Raw genomic sequence first — 13108 nt, 5'->3', positions numbered from 1 at the left:
TTTTAGTTATCCAAAGTGTGTTTAGAGGTCAGTCTTCCTAGTCATATTTGATAATGAGGATAATGAAGTTAAGTGACTTCCCCAAAGTCACATAAGAATGTGATGGCACAGTTGAGACTAAATTGTGAGATTCAGATTCCCAGACCATTACTCTTTCTGTAACAAAACAGTGATGCTCAAATACTTAAAATGCTTATCATAAAAAAAGGGGATTATTAGAATGAAAATAATCCCCTTCAGTTTCAACCATTTGAAAAAATTGTGGTCAGTCAGATCTCTACCTTAAGAACTGGGTTCACATATGAATAAGAAAGGTATAATAGATCAGGAATTTTTACAACTTTAAAGTGTGACCTTCCCAAAAGATCTTGCCTCTTAAGTACAAACTACCCGGTTATTGCTCTTCCCCTCCCAAGAGAAAATGATTGTTGAATGGGGACAGAATATTGACACAGAAAAACATGGAGAAATTAGAATACTTTATTATAAACATTTCCAGAATATAAACTGATTTTGTATCAAGATTCTTTGAAACTTTTAAAACTATATGTAACCTAAGCTTATTATTATAATGTATTTCATTTTCCACCTCCCAACCTAGAAAATACACTGCAAGTTAGATCTAACAAAGGAAAAAAATAAATTGCTTCATAGAGAAAACCAATGAACATAAAAATACCCAGTTCAAAACTATAACAAACCCAATCAAGAAATAGATTCTGCAAAGTCTATTAATCCTCCAGTTTAAAATAAATAACCTCTCAAGGGAAAATAAATCCTGCCATCAAAGCAATTTGATGAATAAAAGCAGAACCACTCTCATTAAGGGAAATTACATTATATGTAAGAAAAGTGTAATAATGCTTTTAGAAAATGAGGAAAAGTAATTTCTGTGTTGGAGAGTTTAAGCATACTAAATACTTTCTGTTCATTTGGCCTTTGTTATAAGTTAAAGTTCCTGTTCACATAAGAAAAGTGATATAAACACAAACATCATAAAACCAAGCTCCTCAACTATTTTTTCAATTTAACTTTGGGAGAACCAACTAAAAAGCTTCAAAATCCAAGGATAGACTGGTCCCAAAGCATTTCCTCCTCTGTCCTTTCTTTGCCTTGTTCCTTTTTCTCTTTTCTACGCTTACGTTCCTCTTTCTTAGAGGCTACATCTCGGCTTTTTTTCTCCTTTCGATTTTTAAGCTTTTCTGTACTGACCTGTACAGTTTCTTTTCCCACCTCTGTTTCCTTTCTTTGGATGCTTTTGTGTTTGTCTAAATCAATTTCCTCACAACTTCTTTTCCTCTTATGCTTGGGCTGTTCCTCCTTTGGTTTTTCTCTGCCTTCCTCTGGGTGCCTTTTCCTCTTCTGATGAATCTGTGTATGACTGGCTTGATAAGCACTGGTACTGTTACCTGAGGAGAGGTGCTTATGAACTCCAGATTCTACACTGTATGAGCCACAATTATATTCTTGCTGACTAAAGTTCAGGGGTACTCGTTGTTCTGAGAAATAGTCCCTGGTGAATTGACAGTAGCTCAGAGAGTCTAGTCTCAGCCTGCTGTCATGAGCTGGTAACCACTGCGGTAACCGATTTTCCATTGTTGGTGAAATATTGCATGATCTTGGGTAGGTCTGGACGGTTTCAGATGGGAGTCTTTGATCAAGCATTCTGTACATGGGTCTGGAATCAACTTCTTCTTTGTACCCATAGGTTTCCAAACAGTCCTCTCTCATCTTTCTGAAACAAGTCTTTGGCTCTAAGCCTCTGGCTTTCTGTACTTTAATATAATCTTCAAGTTCATCTTGAAAAGAGTCATATGTCTTCTTTGGCTTCATTAGGTTGACAAAAAGGGATTCTCTGCAAAAAAGATGGGAGAAAATTCTTACTAGATTATTTTGTTCTCAATATTCCCTTTGGTCTTGAAAAGAACTTCAAAAAACAAAGAAGCTCAAATTAAAAGGTACTTCAGCATAAAAGTTAAATAGCCTGACATTATATGCCGAAAAGTAGTATCAGGATGGTTACATACCACCCAGGCCATTCACAAGTAACTACCTGTCTGAGAAGTGGGAGAAAGAGGGCAGAAAGGAGGTGATATATTGGATGCCGTCGCAGGGCTTGAGTGTGTAAGACACGTAGGGATATGTACATAAGAACCACACATCTGTGGTAGGTGGCCTGATCTGAATGTTCAGATAATTTCTAAACTTCTGATTAATCAGTTTCCTGAATATTGTTTTCTAAGAGAAGTAAAAGAACAATAGAGAAGTAATTGGATTTCTAAAATTTTCAATTTACTCAAGCAAAATAAAATAAACACACATACTCACCTGACTACAGTACTATAAGGCTTAATAATATAAGGATGTTTGTAAAATGGTTTGGGAATGTTGGAAATTAGGAACTCAGCTATCAGATGAAAACTTCCTGAGGGAAGATGAGGGAACAGAGTTCTGTATCTTCTGTGTAGGGCTTAGATTTCATTTCACTACTTCTGATTGGTGAAAAAAGCATTCTAGAATGCCTTCTAGTTTGTTCTCTTAAAGTACTGGTCAGAGGGTTAAGGGAAGTAATAGAGGTGAAAGCTGAGAGGAGACAGGACTGATGTAGAGAAATGTTTCAGAAGAAATCCAAGAGTAGATAGACTAAAGTTTTCGTTTGCTTGTTTGATTCTTTTTCGTGGGGATGGGCAGCCCTGTTCCTGGTTCTCTTTCTTTCCCCCATCTCAAATCCTGCATAAGTACAAACATAGCAGAAAACGTACTTACTATGAGATGATAATGCCCTAGATATTTTTGGTGATATATTTTATCTCCAAAAATTAGGAGGACATTTCTTCCTTTAACAGAAACAAATAAGCCTGACATACCATTCTAGAGTCTCACTAATGATCAGCTATTTTTTTCCTAGAAATTTGAGATTAAAAAAATCTAAATGAAGCCTAATTGGGCGAGTTAGAAAAATTAGCTCTATTCAACTTAAATAGTATAAAAAATTCTGACCAGAATAATAACAACAAATAAGATAAATACTTGCTTAAATATGGGTAAAATATTTTAACCGACACTTCTGAGCTATGATAACACCACCACACTCTAGCCAGGGTGACAGAATGAGACTCTGTCTCAAGAAAAGTAAAAAACAAAACCCAGAATATATAAAAATGGCCAATAAGCACATGAAAAAAATGTTTAAAATCATTAGTTATCAAGAAAATGTGGCTCCCCCTCACACTCATAAACACACTTTCACTCTCTCTTTCTACCATGTGAGGACACAGCAAGAAGTTGTCTATCTATAAGCCAGGAAGATAGCCCTCACCAGAATCCAATCATGCCTAACACCCTGATCTCAGACTTCCCAGCCTTGAGAACTATGAGAAATAAATGTCTATCGTTTAAGCCAAAAAAAAAAAAAAAAAGAAAATGGGAATTAAAACCACAATGAGATACCACCATGCATTCACTAGAATGACTAAAATTAAAAGACTATAATACTAGTGTTGGTGAGGATATGAAACAAATGGTAGGAACGTAAAATGGTACAACCACTTGGAAAACAGTTTGGCAATTTTGTAAGAAGTTAAACATACACCTACCATATGATCTAGTTATACTACTCCTGGGTATTTAGACAAAAGAAAAGGGGATATAGTCATGCATTGCATAATGATGTTTTGGTCAACAATGGACTGAATATATGACAGTAGTCTCATAATGGAGCTGAAAAATTCCTATTGCCTAATGAGGTCATAGTAACGTTTTAGTGCAGTGCATTACTCATGTGTTTGTGATGATGCTGGTGTAAACAAACCTACTGCACTGCCAGTTGTATAAAAGTATAGCACATACTATGTATAATACACAAGACTTGAAGATGATAACAAATGACTATGTTACTGGTTTGCTTATTTTTTACTATTTTAGAGTATACTTCTTCAACTTATAAAAAAAAAGTTAACTGTTAAACAGCAGGTCCTTCATTAGTTATTCTAGAAGGCATTGTTATCCTAGGAGATGATAGCTCCACACACTTTATTGCCCCTGAAGGCCTTCCAAGGACAAGATGTGAAGGTAGAAGACGGTGATATTAATGATCCTGTCTCTGTGTAGGCCTAGGCTAATGTTTGTGTTTGTGTCTTAGCTTTTAACAAAAAAGCTTAAAAAGTAAAAAAAAATTTTTTTGAAGTAAAAAAAAGCTGATAATATAAGGATATAAAGAAAGGAAATATTTTTGTACAGCTGTACAATGTGTTGTTTTAAGCTAAGTGACATTACCAAAGAGTCAAAAAGTTAAAAATTAAAAAGTTTACAAAGTAAAAAGTTACTGTAGGGTAAGGTTACTTTATTATTAAAGAAAGAAAAATTAAAAAAATAAATTTAGTGTAGAATAAATGTACTTGAACAGTGTTTATAAAGTCAACAATAGTGCTTAGCAATGTCCTAGGCCTTCGTATTCCCTCACCACTCGCTCACTGACTCACCCAGAGCAACTTCCAGTTCCGCAAGCTCCATTCATTGAAAAGTGCCCTATACAGGCGTACCATTTTTTATCTTTCATCAGTATTTTTGCTGTTCCTTTTCTGTTTAGATAGGTTTAGATACACAAATACTTATCATGTGTTTCAACTGCCTATAGTATTTAATACAGTAACATGCCGTAGTACAGGTTTGTAGCCTAGGAGTAATAGGCTGTACCATATAGCCTAGGTGTATAGCAGCTATACTGTTTAGGTTTGTGTAAGTACATCCTGTGATGTTTGCACAATGACAAAATTGCCTAATGATGTGTTTCTTGGAATGTATTCCTGTTAAGTGATGCATGACTGTATATGTCTATACAAAGACTTACTTATACGTGAATGTTCACAGTAGTTTTATTTGTGATAGCCCCATAAAAGAAAGAAACCCAAATGTCAATCGACAGGTGAATGGATTAAATCAAACAGTGGTATAGCCATACAATGGAATAAATACCATCAGTGATACAAAGGAATGATCTATACTGATACATACAAGAACATGGGTGAATCTCATAATAATTACAAATAATTATAATTATTTTTTACTATTCAGAGTAGTATTAGTAAAAGCTGCCTGACAAAAGAGCACATACTATATGATTCCATTTACGCAAAATTCTAAAAAATGCAAACTAATCTACAGTAACAGTGGTTGCTTGGGGATGAGGCAGGGAAGAGGTGGGAGGGAGGGATTATAAAGAGACATTTTTTGGGGTGAGGGGTATGCTCACGACCTTGATTGTGGTGATCATTTCATGGACATATACATCTGTCTAAACCTATTAAATGATATACTTTAAATGCATACAGTTTATTATATGCCAACTATACCTTGATGTAGCGGTTTTTAAAAAGTTTCTTAAGATCTTAAAAATGTTGATAATTGTTGAAACTAGATGATGGATACATGAGAATTCATTATACTATTTTCTCTACTTTTGAGTCTGTTTGAAAATTTTTGATAATAAAAAGATATTATTTCACACCAAGTAGGATGACTATACTCAAAAAGAGATAGAAAGTATGGGCAAGGATGTGGAAAAATTGGAACTGTCATTCATTGCTTGTGGAAATGTAAAATGGTGCAGCTACTTTGGAAAACAAGTTAGTAGTTTCTCAAAATGTTAAACATAGAGTTACCACGTGACCCAGCAACTGCACTCTTGGGTCTATACCTAAGAGAAATGAACACCTATATCCACACAAGAACTTGTACACAAATGTTTACAACAGCATTGTTTATTACAGCTCTAAAGTAGAAATAACCACCCAATGTCCACCAACTGATAAAGAGATAAACAAAATGGGCCAGGAGCGGTGGCTCATGCCTGTATTCCTAGCACTCTGGGAGGCTGAAGTAGGAGGATCATTTGAGCTCAGGAGTTTAAGACCACCCTGAGCAAGAACAAGACCCCGTCTCTACTAAAAATATAAAGAAATTAGCTGGACAACTAAAAATATATAGAAAAAATTAGCCAGGTATGGTGGCGCATGCCTGTAGTCCCAGCTACTCGGGAGGCTGAGGCAGTAGGATTGCTTGAGCCCAGGAGTTTGAGGTTGCTGTGAGCTAGGCTGATGCCATAGCACTCTAGCCCGGGCAAGAGAGCAAGACTCTCTTTCAAAAAAAAATAAAAAATAAAAAATAAACAAAATGTGGTATATTCATACAATGGAATATTATTCAGCACTAAAAAGGAATGAAGTACTGATACATACTACAGCATGGATGAACCTTGAAGACATTATGTTATGTGAAAGAAGCCCATCCTATGGATGGCACAGGTATGAATAAAGAGGTGAATAGAAACTTACCCTTATCAGGCTGAGAACTTGATGGAGAAATCTGATCATATTCACTCATAAATTGCCTCAGTTTTTCAGCATGAGCTTTTCCCAAATAGTGAAACTACGCAATAACTGGGGAGCTAAAAACCAAGATGCAAAGATTACAAAATCTATTTTTGTCCAATACTCCACTCCCATTCACCTGAAACCAAACACAATCTCATTATAAAGATTAAATAATTCAAAGTTTATAATTATATTATCAATATAGACCAATCATCTGAAAATCTTCATTTTGCTATTTTGCTTCCTGTAAATCTGAAAATAAAGCCCTACTTTTTAAATGTTTAAACATACTTTATTTTTTATAATAATTTTATATAGCTTCATTTTATTTTTCATTAATAATTGTATATATTTATGGTATACAATGTGATGTTTTGCTACATGTATATAGTGTGGAATGATCAAATCAGGCTGATTAGCATATTTATCACCTGAAATATTTATCATTTCTTTGTAGTGAGAACACTTTAAATGGTCTCTTTTAGCTATTTTGAAATATACATTATTATTAACAATAGTCACCTTGCTATGCAACAGAACACCAGAACTTATTCCTCTTCTCTAACTGTAACTTTGTACCCTTGACTAATGTCTCTCCTTTCACTGTCCCCACCCTCTCACCCCCTGCCAACCTCTGGTAACCACCATTCTACCCTCTACTTCTATGAATTTGACTTTTCTAGATCCCACATATAAGTGATATCATATGATATTTGTCTCCCTGTGCTTGTAAAGGCTAACTTTTTGAGCATGTTTTTTTCCCCTGGAAAAATACATAGCATTTTGTTTAAGAATTATCCCAAATTTACACATCTGAATTTAAAAATAGCACTCAGGAGTTTTAATATATTTGCTCTGAATCAAGAGTTTACAAATAGAGTTTCACTTGCTTTCAAATCAAAGTGTCAGCTTCAGTAGAGATAATCCTATGATTTAGAACCCAATAATTTTCATGTTCCTGCTTGTGACAGAAACTACCAGTTGCCTCCCAACATAATTTTTCTTCTTCCTGAGTAACAAACCTTAGAAAATGTGCCTAGTTAAATGACTACATTTTATGGCCACTCTTAAAGCAAGATGTGGCCATCTGAATAAATTCTGGTCAATAAGAAGAAAGTTAAAGTATTGCGTAGGGCTCCAGGAGGGCTCCTCCCTCCTGCTGCTGGAATGAAGAGGCCATGGTTGGAGCCGAAATAGTCATAATGGAACATAAGGAAGGGAGAGCCTCAGAGCAAAGAGACAGAAAATGACTGGGTCCTCTCTGATGACATCACGGGCTGTCATAATAGCCTTGCATTGCCTGACTCCAAACTTCTTTTAAGTTAGAGAACGAATAAACCCTTATGGATTCAAGCCATAACAGAAAATAATCTCTGAATAAATTTAAATCCAGCCACATAAGAGTAAATAAAATGTCAATGTAGGTAAAAAGGAAACTAACATTTTCAGAGCATAATTATGAATAATTTTTATTTTCTGTGTTTTCATGTATTTTATTTTTTGAGACAGAGTCTCACTCTGTTGCCCGGGCTAGAGTGAGTGCCGTGGCATCAGTCTAGCTCACAGCAACCTCAAACTCCTGGGCTTAAGCGATCCTACTGCCTCAGCCTCCCGAGTAGCTGGGATTACAGGCATGTGCCACCATGCCCGGCTAATTTTTTGTATATATATTTTAGTTGTCCATATAATTTCTTTCTATTTTTAGTAGAGACGGGGTCTCACTCTTGCTCAGGCTGGTCTCGAACTCCTGACCTCGAGCGATCCACCCGCCTCGGCCTCCCAGAGTGCTAGGATTACAGGCGTGAGCCACCGCGCCCGGCCTCATGTATTTTCTATATTGAATATTACTTCATGATCCTATGAAAGTTATTTTTAAAATTTCAATGCAACTCAAGTTATCACAGAGCCCTTTGACTCTCTTTCATTAACCTTGTATCTCTGGGCCCTGAAGACTGAGAATATGATAGACAAACATTTGATTTCACTTAATTCTTACAATTATGGCAAGACAGAGATAACCACTCCCATTTTGCATGTTGAAGAAACATACTCAGGTAAAAGTGACTTGCCCAGCAATTAATGGTGGAGCTGAGAATTAAATCCAAGTCCTCTCAATTCAAGGCCAAGACATGACTGTACTTTAATCTCAACCACATATGAACTAAAATGCAGTTTCTGACAAGATTACCAATGGGGAAAACTAGATGAGTTCTTTAAAAAAGTATAGTAGGTCTTATGTTTCATTTAAGTAAATGTCTCTAGTACTTTTGGCATCCCAGCTAGCAGAGACAGATAAGATCTAGTAGCTCATCCAGGTCTCAGAAGACATGTATGAAGTTTACCTGCTATATTTATAAAGCTACTTTAGGACACAGTCTTTTTATTTTCAACCTACCTCATAATATGAAGTCCTTTGTTATTCAAACTGTAACACTACTCCACGGACGTCTTTGAACTTTTTGTAAAAAGTTCAATCTTTGTTTGTTCAATTGTGGTATCTAGGAATAAAATAAAGGGAGGTGAGACAGAAGATTATATTAAACATTTAAAGCAATATTTTCAATCTTTAACTAGTATCATTTCATATAACATCTCAAATCTTAATTTCCTGAGTGCTTGCAAGTCTACAGTAATAACTTTTTTGCTCACCACAATGGCAATTTTGCTAGTTGCAGTGGCTTACACCTATAATCCCAGCACTTTGGGAGGCTGAGGCAGGAGGATCAGTTGAGGCCAGAAATTCAAGATCAGCCTGGGCAACATAGCAAGACTCCATCTCTACAAAAAATAAAACAATTACTTGGGCCTAACTGCCAGAAGTTAGCTACTCTCCCAGAAAAACAGGCCCCAAGGCAGTATTGTCACTAGGGATTTGGAAATAATAGGCAATAAAGAAATAAATATAGATGGAGAAATGACTGAGACAGAGACAAAGTGCAGTTTAAGTGACGGGGGTGTCGGGGTCCTCCAGCATTCCCATGAGCTGTGAAGCCCTGACTGAAATCCCACATCAGTATTTATTGTTATAGCAAATAGTTGTCTTTTGTTAAAGAATTATGTGGACAGCTCATACTTTGAGGTTTCCAGGGGAACCTTAGCTAATTCTGTCTACAAGAATAGACAGTTATAAAATTTTTCTAAGATAAGCATGTTAAGCCATAAGTTAGAAACAGACCTAGCTGAGCATACAAATTAAAAATAAACTGTATAAAATGAGAACACTGAGTCTGTGTACTTCTCTAATCTACTTCTTCTAAATACAGAGACATGCAGTCAGGAGTGAAGCAGGAATACCCTTGAAGTCTAGGATAGTTCCAGCTGCACGTTATCTGCTGGGCAGGCATTTTAATCAGCTTCTCCACCAAGGACCCAAATAGCGCTTCTGCCTTGCAAAAAAGCTCAAGGTGATGACCAGCAGCAGCAAAGAAGAAACGTTGCTTTGCAAATGTCCTCTGACAATGCCTCCTTTGTTGGAAGCAGCTTCTATTCTGTGAACTAACATGTCCACAGATTCCTTCAAGGCTCTTAGCCTATTTTCCCAGCACCTAACCTGTAGTCCCAGCTACTTGGGAGGCTGAGGTAGGAGGGATCACTTGAGCCCAGGAGTTCGAGGTTACAGTGAGCTATGATCATGCCACGGCACTCCAGCCTGGGCAAAAAGAATGAGATCATGACTCTTAAAAAAAAAAAAAAAAAAAAAAGGCAATTTTACTATGAAAACATTTAGTAAGACTCTAATATGTTAACATATTTTTAGTCTAGAAAATGCCATTCTGAAGGAAAAGTTACTAGGATACCCAGTAACTGGACTGGACTTTATGGAATTGATCTGGGATACCAATAAAGAAAAGCTGGGCTTAAGAAATCCAGTCTTGGCATTTTATGCTTTAAAATGAACAATCTCAAGAAACAGTCCATTTTAAGATAGTCACTGATTCTAGACACACCATTAATGTTATCTGAGAATCACACAGAGGAACCACAAACCATCTTTACCCATGGTAGGCAACCTTCTCCCAAAGCTGGTACAGATGCAACCACACATATTTCACTAAATAAGGTTCAGATAAGCTCTTCAACACTACAGTCATATTCACACAATAACTTTTACAACTTTTGCTAAAAGTGTTTCTCACCATAATAACTAATCTATGCCACAATTACTACTACATTTACACTTGAGAACTACACATCAATCTAAAGTTCCTAACAGCTAAAATTTATTTTATAGAAATTTACCAGTTTACAAAGAGGATGCCAATCAAGTAACATCAAAATTGCACTTTCGGTGCAGCCACTTAAAGGAATTGAGTTAGAATCATGTCCTAACATGGAGAAATGTCCATGCTATATTAAGGGGAGAAAACAAGATGTAGAAATCTCTCTCTCTCTCTCTCCATATATATATATATAGGGGGAACTCTCTCTCTCCATTTATATATACACACATACATACATATACACATGTGTATACAAAATATGTATCATTCAATTGATCTACCAATCATGAAATTCAATTTTAGTATAAATAACTGAACATATACAACCCCAGATTAAATATATACATATGTATTTACTGTAAGGAAGGAATTAATGCAGCTGGCACCTGATTCATTCACTTCCGTTCCCAAGGAATAGGGGAAGGTAGAAGGCAGGTGACATTTGGACCTCTGAATAAAAGGCCTAATGATATATATTTTAAATTTTTTTGTATTTTTACTTTTAAGCTCATATATGCCTGTGGAGCCTAATGATACTTGCTAGGAGGAAAAGACCTTATCTCTAAAATACCATTAGCAAGATGTCCTTGGCTAAGGATTAACTATAGTGAATAAACCCAGAATCTAGGAGGCATCTCTCCCTGAAGAATGCACATATCCTATACATAGTATGGAGATGATTCACAATGTAAACATTCCCACTGTATGAGGTGGGGCTTAAGAAGGAGATGATTCACAATTTAAACATTCCCACTGCGTGAAGTGATCCTGTAAACTTCACTTAGAAATCTTATCTATTATTCTGAGCCAGAGATACATATCCAATGTGGAAAAACATAGTCTGAGGAGCTATCTTTCATGTACTAGACATCTCTCTGCTTCATTTGAGTCTCTTGATTGCCGTATCCTTGAAATAATTAGTAAACCTTGATAATGGCTGATATTATTGATTCATATGAGTCTGATTTGACAATGTGATCTTGTGTGTTAGCTCAATGTCTATAAAAAAAATTTCTGAAAATATACATTAAACTTAATGGGGCTTGGGAAATGGAAAATGGGGTTAGGAAATGAGTAGGGGAGAACATCTAACACACTGCTCTCTGTACATGTCTATATTGTTTTAATTTTTACAAAACATATGACTTTGTAATTAAAAACTTTATAAATATTTAAGTTATACCGGAGATCTTCAAACTAAGCTTAATTTCAGTACCAGTGTATAGGTTAATAAGGTTTGCTTAAAAATATTACGTGCTCAACATAGTAACTGTAAATCAGAAACATTTTATAAAGGACTTAATGAATACTTAATGTATCTCTGTTATACATAGCATCTCTCAATTATTTTAGAGTTGTTTTAAAATATATAATGTAATTACATTTGACTCTAAGATCAGCAAGGTAAAAAGGTTAACTACAATGGTTTTCAGAACTTCTACTGATTGAGAATTAATGTACACAAACTGACATTGACTCTTCTATTAAAAATCTTTAATAAGAACAAGTAAATATTATCTTTTGGTGATAACCAAAACTTAGCATAGATGGAAAGTTTACTGAGGACTAGTCATTTAGAAGCTCAAGATATCTTAAAATAGAACAATTATTTCCCTCCTGGTTCAATCCTTAATGCCAGACTTCCCATTTCTAAACGGCAATGTTGTAAGCTGAGCTAAGAAACTTGGGGTCACCTTTAACTCCTTCACCCACTAATCTCCCTCTCTCTTCTCAAGCTCAAAATCTCAATTTTTCTATCAAGCCCTGTCATGTCTAATTTAGCTTTATAATGTTCTTTCAAAGCTATTTCTTCACTTTTCAATTCCTAAACACTATTTAGTTCAAGTTCTCCCTGCTTTTGGGAACTTTACTCACTGAGTTTGTCTTCAAGGTACTCTGGTGGGTACTGTGGGAAGAGATAGGAAAAAAGAGTTGAACATTTATTGAATACCTACTGTAAGGCAAACAATAGAATATTCTTTTAGTCTTTTATCTCTGCAAGGTAAGGGTAATTTCCCATATTTTGAAAATTTAGATACTGGGATTCAAAGAAATGAAAATACCTTGCCACGTGTGTTATTTGATAGAGTCAGATCTTCAACCTTGGTTTATCTCAATTTTTTCCCTTAAATATACACAGCTGTTTCACACATTGGGAATGATAAGTGAACAAGAAAAATGTGAATATCGAGGAATTTACAATTTTGTAGAACTGATATGCAAAGGACTATGATGCAAGACAAAAATGTGTTAAGTGCTATGAAAAAATAAGGTATAATGTCTTCTTGCTGAGGGGTTTGTGGAGAATAATGGACTTTGAATTTACCCTTAAGAGAGAGGTCAATTTAGAGAAATAAGTGAATAAAGGGCATTCTGGGGAAAAGAAGGGCATTAGAAAAGGCTTTTCTGCATTAGATAAAACAAGATATAAGTAAAGGTAGTGAAAGACAGTACTAAAGGTAGAATGGGGCCACATCAGAATAGGCCTTCTTTGGGCATTTGGATTTAATTCTGCAG

The 13108-nt window shown here is 35.6% G+C and overlaps 1 protein-coding gene across 2 annotated transcripts in view; it reads right to left on the bottom strand.

Annotated features, from left to right (window-relative positions):
* Positions 1 to 465: 465 nt before the first annotated feature.
* KRCC1 (lysine rich coiled-coil 1) overlaps positions 466 to 13108 on the bottom strand; it is a 23211-nt gene continuing 10568 nt past the window's right edge. The window contains exons 2-4 of one of the 2 annotated variants that reach the window (XM_069495372.1): positions 8767 to 8869; positions 6333 to 6507; positions 466 to 1855 (exon numbers count right to left, since the gene is read on the bottom strand). In XM_069495372.1, coding sequence (XP_069351473.1) covers positions 1057 to 1833 — 777 coding nt within the window. In that variant the 5' untranslated portion in view covers positions 1834 to 1855; positions 6333 to 6507; positions 8767 to 8869 and the 3' untranslated portion in view covers positions 466 to 1056. The remainder of the gene's footprint in view (positions 1856 to 6332; positions 6508 to 8766; positions 8870 to 13108) is intronic. The other variant, XM_069495371.1, reaches the window with a different exon arrangement.

The sequence above is a fragment of the Eulemur rufifrons genome, chromosome 19 (assembly GCF_041146395.1).
Source record: "Eulemur rufifrons isolate Redbay chromosome 19, OSU_ERuf_1, whole genome shotgun sequence".
Classification (NCBI taxonomy): Eukaryota; Metazoa; Chordata; class Mammalia; order Primates; family Lemuridae; genus Eulemur; species Eulemur rufifrons.
Note: the sequence above shows the minus strand (reverse complement) of the source record. Positions and strands in the feature narration are given on the sequence as shown.